The sequence below is a fragment of the Gracilinanus agilis genome, chromosome 2 (genome assembly GCF_016433145.1).
Source record: "Gracilinanus agilis isolate LMUSP501 chromosome 2, AgileGrace, whole genome shotgun sequence".
Classification (NCBI taxonomy): Eukaryota; Metazoa; Chordata; class Mammalia; order Didelphimorphia; family Didelphidae; genus Gracilinanus; species Gracilinanus agilis.
In genome coordinates this window covers 407,830,996-407,850,470 of record NC_058131.1, presented here as the reverse complement: position 1 = coordinate 407,850,470, position 19,475 = coordinate 407,830,996, and the positions used below count along the sequence as shown (strand labels likewise).

Sequence of the window (19,475 nt, the reverse complement as noted above, 5' to 3'; positions counted from 1 at the left end):
TTACATTTTACATTTACAGTTTATTGATGCAACCTCATTATAATGCAAAAATTTTTTTTCTTTTGGGCAACCTTCTCCCAAAGAACTATAAAATATTAGGTCTGTTGGGGACCTTACAAATTACTCTAGTTGCAGGTTGGAGAAGGGCTGCTCAGCTCCCTCTTTTCCCAGCTCCTGAGGACATTTTTTACATGCCCCACTCCTCCATCCAGCAGCCCAAAGCAAGCACTTTGTCCCTCAACTCTCTAAGGGTAATCCAGGGACTCAGAGAGCTTGAATTTCCTTTCTAGGCACTCAAACTCTAAGCTTAAAGGTTCTCCACAAGTCTAAAGCATTCCTTTTAAAAAGGAAACTTAGGTCCCCAAGAGAGGGATTTGCCCAGGGCTTGGCCTTGAATTCATGGCTCTTTAATTCATGGCCGCAATGTTTCTTCCTTACTTTTTAACATAAAAATATCCAGGGGAACTCACTGCAGAAATAGTACTGAAGTTATAAAATGAAATGCTCTACCTTACAACAGACACACTTTAATTGCAATGTAATATATAAATAATTCAAAGAACTTTTTTTTGGTGAAGTGCTTTCTATTTAACTGAAGCCCTGAAGTCAAGAAGGTGGGCTTCCCTCACTTTCCACACTGCAATTCCCAACAAACTGAGAAGAGTAAGCTATAGCAGTCTCTGGTTCTCTGGATTAGTCTTACTTTGATATGCCCCTTCCTCTGGCCTCTACCCTTTATTTTTTCTAGAACTTCTATGCCCTGAACTTTCCAAATTAGAAATGTTCAACTTCTGAGCCAATGAGATAAAACCCCATCTGTTTTTTATAACACTCGACCTTTTTCTGCATCCCTGAGCGGACCTTATATATAAAGTGACAATGGACTTGAGGGTTTGGAACAGGAGCTTGGTATAAGGATACACCAAATCAAGGGGAGTGATCTGCAGTTTAAAGGTTTTGAGAGTTGCCTAGAGCACTAAGAGGTTAAGTGCTTTGTGGGCAATTATTTGGAAAAAAAAACAAAAAAAACATGGTTTCTTCTCAGTTTCATTACAAATTTTCTCACTTCAAATGGTTTTCCTAAATTACATAGAAAATAATAAATACTATTTTCAAATTGCAAATTCATTTGCAAATACATGAATGAGTCTTTGACTAATCTAATAAACCTTGATTATGGATTTTGTACTGTTTGGTCCAATCCTATGTCTAACTCTGAAGAAATGGCTAAAAATACTCCAGATTTCCAACACTTATAAATACCAATAATAATAAGATTTTGATTTGTCCCAGGAGAGAAGTCACTATTCACAAACACAGATACATTAAAAAAATTAACAGAAAATATTGAGTAGTTGTGTAGTATAATGAAAATAACACTGTATATAAAATCAGTCTCCTGGTCTTGATCCTATAACACTAGTTGTGTGACCATAGGCAAGTCACAATTCCTGAGTGTTTCCTCACCTGAAATATGGGCCTAATGTATAACTATAATAGCTAAATCTCAAAAAGTTGTTGTGAAGAACAAATATGATAAAGTATATAAAAGCATGCTTTGTTTAAGGCCCTACACAAGTCAGATGTTATTTAACATCAATGAAAATATTAAATGTTATGCACACTTAGCAATATTTTCAAAAGATATTTCTACTTAGAAATCATAGTTCATTCAAAGTGGACATTAAGAATGGCCCACTTACTATTAAGATCAAAGCATACTACACAACAAATAAATGTTGTGAAATTTCACCATAAAGACCTTTTACATGTTGGCAATTTCTTTTATTTCTTTAAAAACCCAGCAGTCATTACTGTTTACCTTGTCCATCATTTTCCTTAAAGGTGCTACATATAATGTTTCCTTTGGATTTTATAGAGTAACACACAAACATCAGAGTCAATGATAAAAATGATGACAATAACTAACTAGTATAACTCAAAATCTTTTGGTTTACTCTTGCTTTAGGCAAAGAGTATAAGATGATAAAAGAATGATTTTTTACATCTGTGTCAATACAATAATTCAATTATTACAGTACAGTAGTTATAATTAAATTCACAATAGAATATCCTTAGCCTAAAACACCAGACAGAAACGAAAATCACTTCAATACTGTTTAGTGTCAGTACAAAGAGTTGCCTTCCTAAAAAAATGAGAACAAAAACCAGTAAGGCTGTTCTGGTAATCAGTCTTTGACACTAAAAAGATTTCATTTCTAGCCACAGAGCACTTTTCTTGGAGAGGATTCTTGCAGGAATTTTTTACTTTGAGTCTTGATCTTTCTTTGCATCTAAAAGTGCTGAGCGAATTCCCAGCTTTTTCAGTTCTTCCACTAGATCTCCATTCTGATGCATCTGGAGGAGGATGTCACAACCACCAACAAATTCACCATTAAGATACACTTGAGGGATAGTTGGCCAGTTAGAATAGTCTTTGATGCCTATGAAGAAAAGGAAATAAAGATAAAAGATGAATCTTTTGGAAAGATAGTTTTCCCCCTACTCCTAGTAGGAGAACACAACCAACTTACATAGCCCTGACTTGGTAGAGACTTGAAACCCATAACCCCTGGCTATTCTGAGAAACCAGATTTATAAAAGTTCCTATCCTTTCTAAACCTGACAGTCATGATTTGAATTGTAACAAAATCTGTTGCAATTCATTTAGAAATAAAAAATGTTTCTTAACATTGATTAACAATATAAAAGGATAACATGATGTTGGATAAAGTCAGAGAAACAACTGAAAGCACATATCTACATGAGGCAAATCAGGAATATTGATGTAAGCAATGACTAATCCAGAAGCTTATTCTTTTTTTATTTAAAAAATTTAACTTAATTTAGAATATTTTTCCATGGTTACATGATTCATGTTCTTTCTCTCCCCTCCTCCCACCCCCCTCCCATAGCCAACAAGCAATTCCACTGGGTTTTACATGTGTTATTGATCAAGACCTATTTCCATATTATTAATATTTGCATTAGGGTCATCGCTTAGAGTCTATATTCCCTATCATATCCCCATCAACCCATGTGATCAAGCAATTGTTTTTCTTCTGTGCTTCTTCTTCCACTGTTCTTTCCTTGGATGTAAATAGCTCATTAGTCCCTCAGAATTGTCCAGAAGCTTATTCTTAAACTGAAAACAGAAATGACCAACCACTAGAGTAAATTACAGATTGGCTGGACAGAAAGAGGAGAAAATAATGAAGAGTTTGGGGAAAAACCTGGCAATGATAGAACTTTAATTATCCAAACATTTGCTATAGCAACCCTTTCCCCACCTAAAAGCAGAGTAGCTAATAACTTTTAAATTTGATTTTACAGTAATAATTTTATGTTTCAATGGGATGGAGGAACCAAAAAAGGATAAATCTTACTTTTAACTTAAATTTCCACTAATTGGAAGGGGGGTAGGGTGGGAATGAAATGATGGAAATGCTGGAAGTTACCTTTTAAATTTGTGAGAGAAAAACCAAGCACATGTGACATGAAGCCTAGATTTTAGAAAAATAAATTTCATAGCAAAGATAGAATCCTATGGACTAAAATGCTATAAGGAAAGTCAGCTTAGGAGAATCCTCACTTCAAAATGGAAACAATTCCAGTGTGGAAGAAAAAAGTGGCATTTGTTTGAGGAGACCAATGTGATGCCGAGAGAACTCATCAATGAACAGATTTTTAAGAGTAATATTGTTTCATTGGAATCAGGACACATATCAGAAGTGTAGCTTAATCTACCCTTTAAAAATGTCAGGAGTGCTTAAACTCAAAATGAGCTTAAAGACTGGGAGCAAAGTTATGGACAATCAAGAGGTTTCTGGTTTTTTGGGTTTTTTTTAAAGATATATTGACAGAAATAAGGATTAAGGAATGGATAGAGCCTTTGCTTAAAGGAGATGGAACAATTGACAACAGAGAAGTGAACAACTCCCAATTTAATCCTATTTTCTCTATAAGAATAAGATGAACTGGAAATGACAAAATATATGATTAGATAGTGGTGATGTACAAGTTAAATAAGGGGAAAGGAGACACTAAAATAGCACCTTTGATAAGTTTTAGTCACCTGTTGGAAATCAACTACATCTTTCAAGAATGAAAGAATGGACACCTAATTGTTGAGCTACTGGCAGTAACATCTGAGAGATAATCAAAAATGGGAGAGGTACCACAATATTGGCAAATGTCTTGATTTCTAAAAAGGGGGAAAAAGACAGTATCTGCAAACTGCCAGTTTATCACTAACTTGGCTTCAATTCTAAGGAAATTCTAGAAAGGATTATTAAAAAGATGATAGGAAGGTGCCAATTTTTAAAAGTTAACATTTACCAAGAACAGGTCAAGTTTGACTAACTGCATTTCCTTTTTTGCCAGGGATACTAAACAAATGAGGGGAATACTACACATAAGTATAGCTAGGTTTTAATGAAATAATTTGTACTATTCTTGTGGAAAAGGATATGGACAACAATTAGATGGATTTGGAACTTAGAGCTAGATGACTAGATTCAAAGAGTACTTAACGGTTCAATGTCAGTGTGACAGGAGGTCTCCATTAAGATACTCCATGAATCTGTGTGTTGCCTCATGATATTTAACAGTTTATTAATAACTTGTAGAAAGGTATTTAAGGCATTCTCATCAAATCTGCAGATGACTCAAAGCTAGGAAGGATAGAATCAGGATCCAAAAATGTCCTAGCAGGCGAGGTAGGGCAAATCTTAAGAAAACTAATCAAGACAAACGTTAAATCTTATACTTGGGTACAAAAATTCAACTTCACAAGTACAAGATGGAGGATGTATGATTAGGTAGCACTTGTTCTAAAAAAATCTGAGGTATTTAGTAAACTGAGTGGGCTCATATGATGTAATAACTAAAAATGTTAATGTAACCTTGGGCTACATTCAGAGTAATGCAGCTTCCAGGAATAGGGAGGTGATAATCTCACTATACTCTGCCATCATTTGATTTCATTCATCTAGAGCAGTGATGGGCAAACTACAATGAGGCCCCTTAAACATTCTCTCCGGCTGTATGACATTATTCCCAATCTGATGAATACAATGAGTAGGATACAATACAATGAAACTTCGAAAGAGTTGCTGTAGAAACAGACTGACAGATGAGCATTTCCTTTCCTTTGGCCCCTTCTTTAAAAAGTTTGCCCATCACTGCTCTAGAGCACTGTGTCCAATCATGGAAGTCACAGCTTAAGGACATTAAACTAAAGTACCTATAAGGGGACATCTGGATTGGTCATGATCCTTCAGTCTGTGCCATATGAAGACTAATTTAAGGAAGTGGGAATGTTTAGACTGGAGAAGGGAAGACTCTATCCTCAAATATATGAGAATAACTATCATTTGGAGAAATGATTAGTTTTATTATTTAACCAGAGAGCCAAACCAAAAAGAATGGGCTGCAAAAAGGCAAATTTAGGCCTCGTGCCAGGAAAATACTCACTCCTCTCTCCCCCAAATTAGTTAATCAAAGAGTAAAACAGACTGATTCTAAAAGTGTTAGGTTTCTCTTCCTTGGAAATCTTGAAGCAAAGGCTGCATAACCAATTATCTCACATGTTATAACAGGATGCTTTCTAAGACTTTTCAAATTCTGTGAGGATAAGCGATGTTGCCTTTCCAGAGTGTAAAGGATTACTCTCCTGTAATGAATTCCACTCCCTTCCCTTTCTTATTTCACTCCTGACCTCTCCAATTTCTAAATCAAAGATGAAATGAATTTGCATAGAAAACACACCCAGAACACAAACATCAAAAATCAGTCTGGAGGGGCAGCTGGGTAGCTCAGTGGATTGAGAGCCAGGCCTAGAGACGGGAGGTCCTAGGTTCAAATCCAGCCTCAGATACTTCCCAGCTGTGTGACCCTGGGCAAGTCACTTGACCCCCATTGCCTACCCTTACCACTCTTCCACCTATAAGTCAATACACAGAAGTTGAGGGTTTAAAATAAAAAAATAAAAAAAATCAGTCTGGATTGGCCACAAGTAAAAGTGAAATTTGATCAAAGAAATGGCATAATAACATCATTAACTCTAATAGGAAAGAGGCATTTTTGAAATATCTAGATATCTAAAAAAAGGCCAAAAGAATGCACAAGAAAAACAAATTAGGAAAATAAAGAACAAGACACTTCATTGTTTGGTCTTTGGATAACAGAAATTAAAGTTTTATAATTAATTTCTTCTAATAAATTTTAAATGCCCAATAAAATGATTGAAATTTTTATTCTCAATAACTATACAACATGTTTTTCTCTATTAACAAACTTCAATTTAAAAAACATGATTACTTTACTATAAATTTCTGTACAGGAAAGGCTTTCAAAATGCTTTATCTTTCTCCAACAGGCCTCAAATTCTAAGAAGTGATTCAAAAGCTACATGTACGTAGAGCATACCACTAAGATCCTGAGAAAAAATGCCTCCAGTTTTCTTAATGCGACCCCAAACATGATAGATAAAAGTTTCCAGATGAAGGCATTTATCATATTAGCTAGATATTTGATACTGTTTAGAACTCAGATGAGCTTCAACCTTTTGAAGCATATTCTTCCTGCAACATACACCCAATTCCTGTCACTTTTCTTGCTTCTTACCTCTTGACTCCTTTATCATCTGGAGCATATAAAAGAACTTAGTCTCTATAGAGAAAAATTCATAACTAATGAAGTAATAAACACATAAAAAGTGGTGGAGGTGGCATGCATATTTATGAGAGATTTTAGTAATCCAGAAAAAGTTTCAGTTTTAAGCAGCTCATGAAGGTGTTAAAAGGATTCTGTCTCACTGCCCTTACTTTTTTTTTTCTGAAAAAGAATAATTTTTTTCTACAATGCTATATAGTAGATTCTATAAGTTAGATTTTACTTTTAAAACATAATACTATCTCTGTGCCTTTTAACTTTATGACACTTATGACAGGAATGAAATTAGAAATGGTTCCTCTAGGTGAAACAATTGACTTTAGGGGGGCCAACAGTTACTGAAATTGATACATATAAGAAAATGATCATTCCTCTAAAGCTCAAAAAACTCAAATGCTTATTACCAATTAATTCTATTTCTCACAATTTTCAGGGAGTAATTCTGAGTAATTTTTCTGAATAAAAAAGTAAGCTACTGTCAGCCATTTTTACAGCCTACTGTCAATCAAGGGCTTAGTTTGTCCTTTCCTTCACTAAAGACCACAAGAATTAACAGGGGAAAAAAACAAGCCCAAAGGAGAGCTAGTTATAAATTTTGTATTTTCAAATTATTGAGGAGATAACTCTAGATCACATGGTATATTCCTAAATATCTATGAGAATAAATTCAAACGTAAATTGGGACTTAAAATAAAACCTATTCTGACCACTATTTGTATCTAACTTAAAAACCAATGAGAATAGCTCTATCTTAAGAGTTTGTTATGGCATGTTCTTGATAGCTATTCAAGGTGCCAACCAGCAGATATCTTATCATGATTGAAAAGACTTAACTTCTTTTCACACACGGTATACCAAATACAATTATATGCTTACTTAATCAGCAGCAACCAAGGTTAGGCGATTCTGAGTATTCCATCTAAAAAGTATGTTCTTTTTCGATTTAAAAATGAGTTTACAGAAAGTTAAGGTAATAACTCATTTTCCCCCCAAAGACTACTAAAAGCAAAGAGGGAGCTTGGTTAGTAAAGTATGAATTTAAAATGAAAGCAAATCATTTTATTTATAAAGTTAACTTCCCTTTTTCCCATCCCCACACTTTAATTTTCAAAATAATGCTATAGCAATTAAATACTTCCAAGTAATTAAAGAACAAATATACCTGTAATAGTTCACATACTAGTTATGAGCTAGTCAGAGAAAAACATTCAATGACTAGACTTGAACGATAAATGTATTCTTAATTTGATGAGCATCGATTAGATAAGAAAAAAAATGTTACCTGAAAAGCTTTTTGCTGATATTTTTTTTTTTTTAATTTAAAACCCTTACCTTCTGTCTTGGAGCCAATATTGGCTCCAAGGCAGAAGAGTGGTAAGGGCTAAGCAATGGGGGTTAAGTGACTTGCCCAGGGTCACACAGCTAGGAAGTGTCTGAGGCTGGATTTGAACCTAGGACCTCCTGTCTCTAGGCCTGGCTCTCAATCCACTGAGCTACCCAGCTGCTCCCTGCTGATAGTCTTTTAAATGAGTCAGAAAAGTCAAATTCAAACATGAATCTAAATTGAGATAAAGAATGAATTCAATGATGAAATCACTGAAGATGGGAGAAGATCCAGGTTGTTTAAAATGATTTTGATAGGAATGGGAAAAGGGTAATATAATAATATGGCAAAGAGAAAATTCTGAAAGAAATAGCAGAGGAAGATAAGGCAGAGAAACTGTGAGATTGACAGTGGAAGACAAAGCTCACACTCATGGCCAGAGACAAACTACAGGACTAGTGAGACCACTAGTCTTATGTTCTTATAAGTACTTAAAGGTTTTAAAACAAATTTTTGTTTTTTTCTTAATAACTTTCAATAGCACTTTGCCTCAAAATATAAAATTCATAAGCACAAGGGGAAGATATAGCTAAAAAGCAGTTCCATCATGAAGTTTTAGAGGATTGCAAACTCTGAGTCAATAGGATTACCCAGCAGCCTCAAATGCTACAAAAACTTAGAATGACAGCACTCAAGTCAGAATGCATCCAGAGTTTTGTATTCCATTCTGGCTAGCACATTTTAGAAAGGCCACTGATAAATTGAAGAACATATCCAGAGTAGGGCAACCAAAATGGTGAAGGGCCTGAAGACAATTAACCTTTTTGCATCTATATTCATTAATGAAATTGGCCTAGAATTTTCTTTCTGTTTTTGCTCTTTCTGGCTTAGAAAACAGTACAATATTTGTGTCATGAAAATAATTTGGTAGGATTCTTTCTCTGCCTATTTCCCCAAATAGTTTATATAGTATTAGAAAAAGCTGGAAAGATCTGCAGGAACTGATGCAGACTGAATTAAACAGAACTAGGATATCATTGCACATAGTAACATCAGTATTGTATTGTACAATGATTATCTGTGAAAACTTGGCTACTCTCAGCAATGCAATGGTCTGGGACAACTCTGAAAGACTTAGAACTGGGAATGCTATCCAGCTCCAGAGATATTAACTGTGGAGTCATCTTTCACATAAGGGTATTTATGATTTGGGGATTTTGGTTATGTATGAGTGTGCTCTTAAAACAATGACCAATACAGAAGTGTGTTTTGCATGACAATAAAAATAAAAATTTTTAAGTTTAAAAAATTAAAAGTGTATGTAGTATTGGGATTAATCATTCTTTAAATGTTTGATAGAATTCACTTATGAATCGATCCATCAGGTTTTTCTTAGGGAGTTCATTCAGAGTTTGTTCAATTTCTTTTTCTGAGATGGAATTAGTTTAGTATTCTATTTCCTCTTTTGTTAATTTATTTTCCTCAGGGGCCCCACACTTAACATCTTTAGAAAGTCTCAATTTATCTGTAGATGTCATAGGTATAATTCTATAAGAACATATTTAAAGACTTAAAGAAACCTTCAGAAATTTCTAAAAGTTATGTCCAGGTCAAGTCCTTTTTGAGCATATCTGCCTTGAACAGTTCTTTCTTCAGATTATTTCTGAAAGCTATAGTATGAGTTGAAAAGAAGGCTAGTCAAGCAAATATATTTTCTTCTCCTATTCATAAATATTTCTCATGAATCAAGTATTCATCATATGAAATGATTATATGTAATAAAAAAAATTTACTAGGAAAGGATGAAATGAAATGACAGTTTTGTATGACATACAAATAGCCAGCAATGGGACACTTAAGACTCTGAAATTTAGTAATTAACCTGAGGGAAAAAGTACTATTCTCTAAAACTATAAAAAGACAAAGAATGACTAGTATAGATAAATGAGTTTACTAAACACCTTTTAAACTAAATCAGAATCTAATAAACATTCCACCTACTTGGACTAACATTTTTTTTAAAAGCTGGAGAAAATAAGCTGTTCTTTCTTCTGGACCTTGGTAGCAATTTGCCAAGTGTGGAGAATTTCAATACTTAAAAATATCTAAGATTTCCTGGATGTGAGCTCTCTCCACCCTTTTAAAAAATTTACTTATTTGTTACATTGAAGTTCTTAGGTATCTCTCTCCCTCCTTCCACTTTCCACACTAGAGAAGGTATCATTTGACAAAAAATAAAGAGTCTGAGAGTGAGTGAGTGAATGTATGTGTCCTGTTATTTCTACTTATCAGTTCTTTCTCTGGAGATGGACATATACAAGTTATTCTTCAAACAATATTTCTTTTGCTATATATAATATTTTCTTGGTTCTACCGGTTTCACTCTTCATAATTTCATGTAAGTCTTTCCAGGTGTTTTTTTAAATGTATTTAATTAATTTTAAGTATTTCCTCCATGGTTACATGATTCATGTGCTTTCCCTCCCCTCCTTTTTCCCTCCCCCAGCCAATGAGCAATTCCACTGGATTTTCCATGTATCACTGATCAAGACCTATTTCCATATTATTAATATTTGCGATAGAGTGATCATTTCCTGATCATATCCCCATCGACCCATGTGATCAAGCAGTTGTTTTTCTTCCATGTTTTTACTTCCACGGTTCTTCCTCTGAATGTGGATAGCATTCTTTCTCATAAGTCCCTCAGAATTGTCCTGGATCATTGCATTGCAGCTAGTAGAGAAGTCCATTACATTCGATTGTGTCACAGGGTATCCGTATCTATATACAATGATCTCCTAGTTCTGCTCCTTTCCCTCTGCATCAATTCCTGGAGGTTGTTCCAGTTCACATTTCCATGTTTTTAAAATCTCATCATTTCTTATGGTCTAATCACCGACACATCAAAACTCTTCCATACTTTAATAAAATGTTTCATGAGATGCTAAAGCCAAAAAATTCTATTGCCTGGTTACTAATCTTCTGGTTGTGAGCTACTCTGAACCAATTGTTATGATATACTTTATAGCAATGGACTTGGAATCATATGGGTGTTCAAATCCTAACTCTACCATTTATTAGCTATGTATGTGTTCCTTTGCAAGTCACTTTATTTCTCTTGGTCTTAGTTTCCTCATCTGTAAAATTTGGCTAATATACTATGATTTTTGTGAGGTTCAAATAGGATAGTTTATAAATGTTTTATAAATGGTAATATATACCAGCTATACATGTCAAATATAATTATTAATATATCAGCCAGGTTGTCTTCATACAATCCATCCCTGGGCCCATATTCAATACTTGTACAGCTGTGCCAGAAACTATACTCCAATAGGTCAGCAAGCATTTATTAAGCATTAGAATGTGCCAGGCACCACCCTGAATGCTGGAGACACAAAGAAAGGTAAAAAAACAGTGCCTGTCCTCAAGGAACTTACATTCTAATGAAGGAGACATTAAAAAAAAAAAAAAAAAAACCTTTAGGAAAATCACAGCCAAGTAGAAGATGGATTGGAAGGGAGAAGACTACTTCAAAAATCTAGATGATAAGTGACTAAGTTCTCAATCAGTCAAACAACTAGACTGCAAGATTGAGTTACTGGCAGAATGATGGCATCCTCAACAATATTAGGGAAGTTCAGGAAGGGAAGGTTTAGGGATAAAGATAAGTTCTGTTATGAACATTATAGGGCTTTAAGGTTTACAAAATGCCACACACACTATAGGGCAGGGGTCAGCAACCTTTTTGGCCGTGAGAGCCATAAACGCCACATTTTTAAAAATGTAATTTCATGAGAGCCATACAGTGCTCACAGTGCGCGCTCCTGTAACAGCGCCTGAAAAAAAATTGACTTTATGGCTCCTGCAGAAAGAGCCATATCTGGCCCTCAAAATGGCTCAAGAGCCATACATTGCCGACCCCTGCTATAGGACTTTAAGGTTTATAAAATCACATACACGCACACACACCAGGGGGTCTACAAGGTCAAAAGTATTTTCATAATATTAAGATAGTTTAATTTCAAAGAGTAAATATCGACAGATGTATATGACAGAACATATACATGAAAGTTCTTTAGGCAGAGATACTCAATAATAGTGCAAAGGGGTCTTGAGACCAAAAAGTTTGAGGACCATTAGTATAGAGCAGTGATGGGCAAACTACAGCCCATGGACCAGATGAAGCCCCCTGAAATGTTCTATCCCTCTGCACGAAGTTATTCCTAATCTGATGAATACAATGAGTAGGATACAATACAATGAAACTTCAAAAGAGTTGCCTTAGAAATAGACTGACAGATGAACATTTCCTTTTCTTTGGCCCCCTCTTTAAAAAGTTTGCCCATCACTGGTATAGAGGGAAGAAAGCCTAAAACAGTCTGATGGGTGCATGGTTAATGGGCATTTTACAGATGAAAACTGATAAAAGGAAACTAAGTGGGGCTGTTCAGAAGTAAAAGAACTAAGAAAAAAACACTGTAACCTGGATATGAGAGAGGATCAAATAGCTAATCAACAGCATCAAATGCTCCAGAAAGGTCAAGAAAGAATAATCATTTTGAAAAGGCAAATAATTTAAATCTGACAAATAAATCAAAAGAGTAGTTTTAAGCTGAATGAATCAAACAAGAGGGGAAAAGTAGAGCTATCTTGTGTAAACAGTTTTCTCAAGTTCATTCAAGATGGGATGACACTTTGCAAGAGCAGTAGACCCAGTGAAGGGCTTTTAAGGAAAGGTTATATTTTGTAGGAAGCAGAGAAGTAGCTGAGTCTTGAAGGAAGCTAGGAAATGAAAAGGGAGAGTGTCCCAGATATGGGAGACAGCAACAGAAAAACCACAAAGTTAGGAGACTGTGTCCCGGTCAAGGAATAGTAAGGCCAGTGTCCCTAGATCACAGAGTATAGGGGAGGGGAGTAAAACATAAGCAGACTGGAAAGGCAGAAAGTGTCTAAGTTGTGAAGGGCTTTAAAAAAGCAAACAGAATTTTAATTTGAATAATGGAAGTAATCAAGAGCCACTGGAGTTGAAGTGGGTGAAGATAATATGGGCAGACCTGTTTTTTACAAAAATCACTTTGGCAGATGAGTAAAGGATGGTCTGGAGTTGGGGGAGACTTGAAGTAGGCTATTTCAATAGTCCAGACATGAGGAAATGAGGTCCTTCACCACATGGCAGCTGTCTTAGAGGAAAGAAGGGGTCATATAGAAAAGATGCTGTGAAGGTTGAAATTATAAAATGTGGTAATAGATTGTATATGTGACATAAGTTTCAGTGAGGACTAATACACCTTTCTAGTCTTATTTCACAGAGCTCTCCTTTATACATTCTTCATTCTATGTAAGCTGGCATTAACCAGCTCTTGCCAAAACTCTGCATTCTAGTTTTTACAGGCTCACAGATTTAGGGCTGGAGGAAGGGTTTAAAACCTATATAGTGCTTCATAAGGAACTAAGGTCCAGAGGGTTTAACTGACTTGTTAGACTTATTAGATTGTAAGGAATATATTTGAGGTTTGAGCCCAGTTCCCTTGACTTCAAATCCAGTATTCTTTCCACTTTGTTGGATGCATTCCTTCTCCAAGGCCTTACACAAGCTGTCTTCCATCCTGGAATAAATTCCCTCTTCATTTGAATTACTCCATATGCTTTTCTTTCTTGAAGGTTCAACTCAGGAACCATTTTCTCCAAAAAGTTTGCCTGGATATCCTTACCATTAACTTTTCTGTATGTTTTGTCTCTCAATAAGATATAAACTCAAGGATGGAGACTGTCTTATTTTTTGTATTTTTATTTCTAGCACAGTGCCATACAAAGTGAGTATTTAATCTCAATTCTTAAGAACTGCTTTTCTGGCCTAATTACACTAATAATAAGTCATATATCGAACTGGTGATAAATAACAAATCTAGCATCAGCATTAATGGGCCTAAAAGTAAAAGGCTGAGAAACATGAAATTGAAAGCTGCACAAGGACAGTGCTTAGAATTAATAATAACGATAATAGTTAACTTTCTATATAGCTGCTTCCTTTGTGAGGGAACAGTGTTAAATGCTTTACGTTATGATTTCATTTGATCCTCAAAACAATCCTGGGAGGTATTTTATCCCAAATTTACAGATGAAGAAACACAGGTTTAAATGACTTGGCAAGGGTCACAGACTTATATCTGAGGCCAAATTTGAACTCGAATCTTCACGCCTCCAAATCTAGCCTTGAAGCTACTCAGAGACAGACACAGAAATCCAAATTCTGGAGTGTGGTCCCGTGCCCGGGCTTCCTCGGGCTGCCATATCAGCAACTCACCAGATGTCTAGAGGCAACACCAAGCTATGAAGCAACAACTTCATTGTCTTTTTGTCTGCGGAGCCCCAACAACCTCGAGTCAATAACAGACTGTCAACAACTAGCAGCATTCGTGCAATTACCATGTAGCCGGTAGACGTGAAGGACAAGAGCATTTCGCAGGGGAAAAATCCCCACTCACTCCCACCCCTTAAGTGGGAAAAGCAGGGAGCCCGGACACCGCCCCGCCTCACTCCCGGCAGTGCAGGACCTGGACAGCCCCCTCCTCACCCCCAGCTCCATTCCCCAGACTTCTCAAAGCCCCACGATCAAGTGAGAGCTAGGAGCCCTGATAAAGGGAGAGAGAAGAAGGGCTCCCCCACAGCGAGAGCCCTACGCATGATCCTCTGACCCCGCCTGACCTTGACGGAGGGCGGGATCCTCCAGCACGTTGTAGGCCGCGTAGTTCGTGAGGCCGTGCAGCCGCAGGATCTGCACCACGGCGTTACTGAAGCCGCACTGAGGCTGCTCGGGAGTCCCTTTCAGGAACACCACCACCTTGTCCTTCTTCACGAGCTTGTCAAGATATTCCGTGGACCCCGAGCCCGACCCCCCGGAGCTCGAGCTCCCTTCGGCCGTCAGGCTCCGCAGTGCCAGGCCCCGCAGGAGGATCCCGCGCCCCAGGTGGAGCAGAGCCGCAGATGCTCGGCCTAAAGACCCGCTCATCTCCCACAGCCAAACGACGTCCGAGCCTAGGACTATCTTAGCAAACCGTTCCACGGTCCGAGCACCCGCGCCTCCTCGTCCCGCCCCCACAGCTGTGGCCTCATTGGTCGAAGATTTGACCGCTAATTTGGATTGGAAGAATTTTATCTGTCAATCCTCAGAATCCACCAGTCACGTACCCCTTAGCGGGGGTTGGGATTATGGTCTTTATGCCTTCTACTTCACCGCCGCCGTTTTTTCTATAGCCTACGGACAATCTATTTTTCCGTTGATTGGAGGTCCCAGCTGCTCGTCTGTCAGGCTCGGAGACCAGTGAACGGTTAGAAAAGGGAGAATGACGAGTTTCCTGGAAAAAACTGGTTGGCTGGGATTTGGGGGGGGCGGGTTATGGGAGGATCAGGGAAACTGCTTTCAACTTTAACCTACTCCACCGGAGAGGAGGCGGTGGCGGCCAGGGTTACGCCATTTCCTAGAGCTGGTTCCTCCTCTTCCGGCTGATGGTGACTTAGAGTTGTCGTGGTATTGCGGCCCAGCAGGCCTTGGGCCCACGGCGCGGGCAGGAAAAGAGAGACGCGGGCCCCTTTTCGTCTTCTACAGCGAAGGTCAGTGGTTTTCAGCACCAAGAGAAAGCAAATGGAAGGGCGGGGGACTGTGCTCCGCATAGCTGCGCTACAGCGCCGGGAACTGGGCCATTCTCTGACCTCAGTGGTCAGCCATGAGCGGGCTCTGCCTCTTCTCCCGTCCCGCCCTTGTGCGAGGCGCCCCCTGGCGGTTGGAACTTCCTTTGAGGTCCAGGAACGTGGTCCCAACCTCAGGCCTGCGAAGGGAGGACCGCCCGGCCTCCTACTTGGATCACTTGGTGGAGGAGGCCTCGCTTAATCTTGGCATCTCACCCTACTCTTCGAGGCCCTGAGAAGGACCTTGGTTAGAGCTCTAGATAATTTACTTGAGGCACTTTCGGTATACAGATGAAGAAACTGAGATCCGATAGCGCACAGTCGCCACCCTGACCCAGGCCCTCATGTGTTCATCTTTGCCTCCTAGTTGGTTTCCCTGCATCAGACATGATGCCGCTTTTTTTGTTTCTTTGTTTCTTTTTGATCTTTTAAAACCCTCCACTACCTGGGCCCAACTCATCTTCTCATCCTCCTTATACAGTACTCTCTATAGTCCAATCGGACTGCTTTCTTTCTGTTTAGTGCATTCTAGTTCTTTTGACTTTACTGCCCTGCCCCCCACCCCCACCCCACCAAGAAAACACTGCCTCACGTTCATCTAGAATCCCATTTTCCTCAAGCGTCACCTGCCTGAAGCCTTACCTGATTCAGTTGGTACTGCTCTCCCTCGTATTTAATTAACTATATTGTGGACATATTCTTTGTGTGTTTCCTTATGGCTCTCCAAATATATGTATATACACATAAAAAATACATAGCTATAGATAGATCTACACACATATTTCTCCCCATTTAATGTAAATGTTATATTTGCCTTTGTTTAGCTTTTAGCAAAAAATGCCTGGCACATAGGCAGTTAATAAATATTAGTTGACTAATTAGATTTGTATTCTCAATAAGTAACATATCATGAACTTCAATGCCAATCTTATGGCTCTAAAATCAGTGCTCCAGACACTACATAGCTCACTTTTTTTTACTACACATCTTGCCATTCTTTCATATCCTATGCCTGATCAAGTTAAGCTATAAATCCAGCATGGCTCATTGAACATTTTTAGAACAGTTTCTTCAGATTTCCTTGATCTTTAATTTGGGTTTAGGTTTTTTTTTTTTTTCAGGTTTGAGCAATAGAGTTTAAATCAATAATGGAAATCATAACCATCCCTTTCAAGTTTTCACCATTGGCCAATTTGGCATAGTTATGGGGAAAAAAGGCTGAGTAAAAGCAGTTACTAAGAGGAAGGGGCAGATATCAATTTTTTTTTTACTTTGTTATTTATTTGGGTTATATGTGATGGTAAAGGATGTTTTATTTGTACTATATGTCCAATCCATAAGTGAAATCCACAGGAAATATTGGGTCTCTTCTGAATTTTTGAAAGATAGCCAGGAAAATCTTGAATCCAGGTCTTCCTGACACTTAAGATCAGTGTTCTATTGCCTATGCCATGCTACCTTTTTAGTTAGGTTCTTCAAATTTGAGAAACATTTATTAAGGGTCTCTATTTCTGTGAGTGCTTTAGGAGAGAAGAGAAGATACAAGATTTAGATTAAAATCCTTGTGATAATGAAGCCTTCAGTCTAAAAAAAAAAAAGAATATAACTCATGTATGTTATGATTATTATTATAAAGGGATTTGATCAGGATATTCCAGTAGGATTTTTATTGTCTTTAGTTCATCCCTTCACATTTAGAGTCAACACAGAAATGTATACTTTGTCTGCAGTCTTGGAATGCTCTGGGTTGTTTGTGCCCCTGAGTACACCTGACTTGCAGAAAGAACATATTCCAGAGGAAGCTGAGGCATGGCTGTTAAAGGACACACAGCATTATGTGCAATATTCCTCTGACACCAGCTGAATACTGTTGCCACGGTGATGATGACTTCTCTGTGTCATTATCTATCAACCAACAGTAAGAGAAGCTTTGCAGTCAAGATATTGTTTAGCAAATGGAGAAATTTTTGCTAAACACTAAAAACTGCTATAAAAATGTTTAAAATCTTAAATGTGTGTTGTTTTTTTAAACCCTTACCTTCCAATTTAGATATTTGATAATAAGTATTACTTCCAAGGCAGAAGAGTAGTAAGAGCTAGACAATGGGGATTAAATGACTTGCCCAGAGTCACACAGCTAAGATGTAGACCTATAAATGTTCTTTTTAAGAACGTTTTTGTCATACTTGATAATATTTATGAATCAAAGTATGTTAGTCCTGAAAGGGGTCTTGGCAATAATCTCGTTAAACCCCCACATTTGTACTTAAAAAGGTGAAATAACTGCTTAGGTCCACACCTTGGATAAGTAACAAAGTTAGGGCATAGAACTTTTAAGTTTCTTATTCCACCTTCAGTTATCCTAATCATACCAATGCTTTTTTTTTTTTTAACACATTTAACTAACTTAAAAACCTTAAAATGCTCTTTAATAAACACTTACCTAGAAGTTGTTCCAAAATAACTCTGGAAATAACTTACATTTCAGTTGTATTTAATATTTTTAAAACATCTGTTTATGAAAAGTACTATGATAAGGCAGCATGATATTGGGTAAAATACTGAGCTTGGATTTAATAAAGCCCAAGTTCATATACTACTGACAGTAGAGGAGTGACCTAGAACAAGTCCATTCATTTCAGGTACTTCTGAACAATTCCCTTGGATGGTAGCATTAAAGCTATAAGGCTAATAAAGCTTTAGAGGCCATTGAGCCTAGCTTGATATTACAATAGATAAAGAATCTAAGGCATAGAAAAATTAAGTGGCTTTCCCAGAGTCTCAAAAGAAAAAGGGCCTACTTATCTACTAAGGCATTAATAGTTATTTGCCTTAATGGAGGGGGTCCCTACAACAGAAAAAAGTCCTTTGTGTGTTTGCTTGTTTCATCCCTATAATTCTTACTTTTGATAATTTTAAACTATAAACTTCTTTAAATTGTGTGGTATCTTTAATACAGTTATCCTTTTCCACATTGCTGGGGTACAGGGACCCCCTCCCCCTTCTGAAAATTCTGAGTAAAATTTTTTTTGACCCTCCTTTTTGTATCAGAGAAGGATTTTTTCTGAATTTTTTTATTTTTTCCTTTTTTTTAATGGGGTATTATTTACAATACCTTGTTGTAAATTTTGGATTAAGTATGCATTCTGAGTTTTTTAACTTTTTCTGTGGCTTCTGCAAAACTCCCCAAAAATTCTCATTTAATTTCTTATACTGATATGCAACCTGTTGAAATTGTATTGGTGAAAGTTGCAATGTGGAAGAGATAACTGCATTTTTTTATGTATCCTAAATAATTTTTTTTTAACCCTTACCCTATCAATACTGTGTGTTGGTTAAAAGTCAGAAGAGTGGTAAGGGCTAGGCAGTAAGGGTTAAGTGATTTGTCCAGGGTCACACAGCTAGGAAGTGTTTGAGGGCAGATTTTAACCTAGAACAGTGATGGGCAACCTTTTGAGCTTGGTGTGTCAAAATTCACCAAAAAACTGAGCATAACCCGGGTGGTGTGTCACTTCAAGGAAAAAAACCATAATTTCGCAATATTTATAGTTTAAATAGCAAAAATGTATAATTGTAATATAAAACTGTATTTAATAAACCAAAATAGGTAAATTAATATAGGTAGAATTGTCGTCTATAGTGCACAGAGTGTCTACACTACAGCAAATGTTTCATCCTCGGCATGCGGCCCCATATTTCTCTGTATGTGGCTGCATGTCATCAAAAATGGCTACCTATGTCATAAGTTTGACATTACTGACCTAGAACCTCCTGTCTCTAGGCCTGA

The 19,475-nt window shown here is 37.2% G+C and overlaps 1 protein-coding gene and 1 non-coding gene across 2 annotated transcripts; one reads left to right on the top strand and one right to left on the bottom strand.

Annotated features, from left to right (window-relative positions):
• Positions 1–1,763: 1,763 nt before the first annotated feature.
• GLRX5 (glutaredoxin 5) lies at positions 1,764–15,264 on the bottom strand. The gene is made up of 2 exons (XM_044661869.1): positions 14,708–15,264; positions 1,764–2,444 (listed from the first exon to the last, which is right to left on the bottom strand). Exons 1-2 carry the CDS (start codon positions 15,009–15,011, stop codon positions 2,266–2,268), a joined length of 483 nt encoding a protein of 160 aa, XP_044517804.1. The 5' UTR covers positions 15,012–15,264; the 3' UTR covers positions 1,764–2,265.
• Positions 15,265–17,409: 2,145 nt separating this feature from the next.
• Positions 17,410–17,683, top strand: LOC123238473. The gene has a single exon (XR_006505636.1).
• The last annotated feature ends 1,792 nt before the right edge of the window (positions 17,684–19,475 follow it).

What these genes read in the sequence shown, in the direction of transcription:
- GLRX5 (XM_044661869.1), bottom strand. Translation starts at nt 15,011, where the DNA reads ATGAGCGGGTCTTTAGGCCGAGCATCTGCGGCTCTGCTCCACCTGGGG. An exon ending in GGATCCCGCCCTCCGTCAAG is followed by an intron (nt 2,445 to 14,707) that starts GTCAGGCGGGGT and finishes TTTTCTTCATAG; the next exon opens with GCATCAAAGACTATTCTAAC.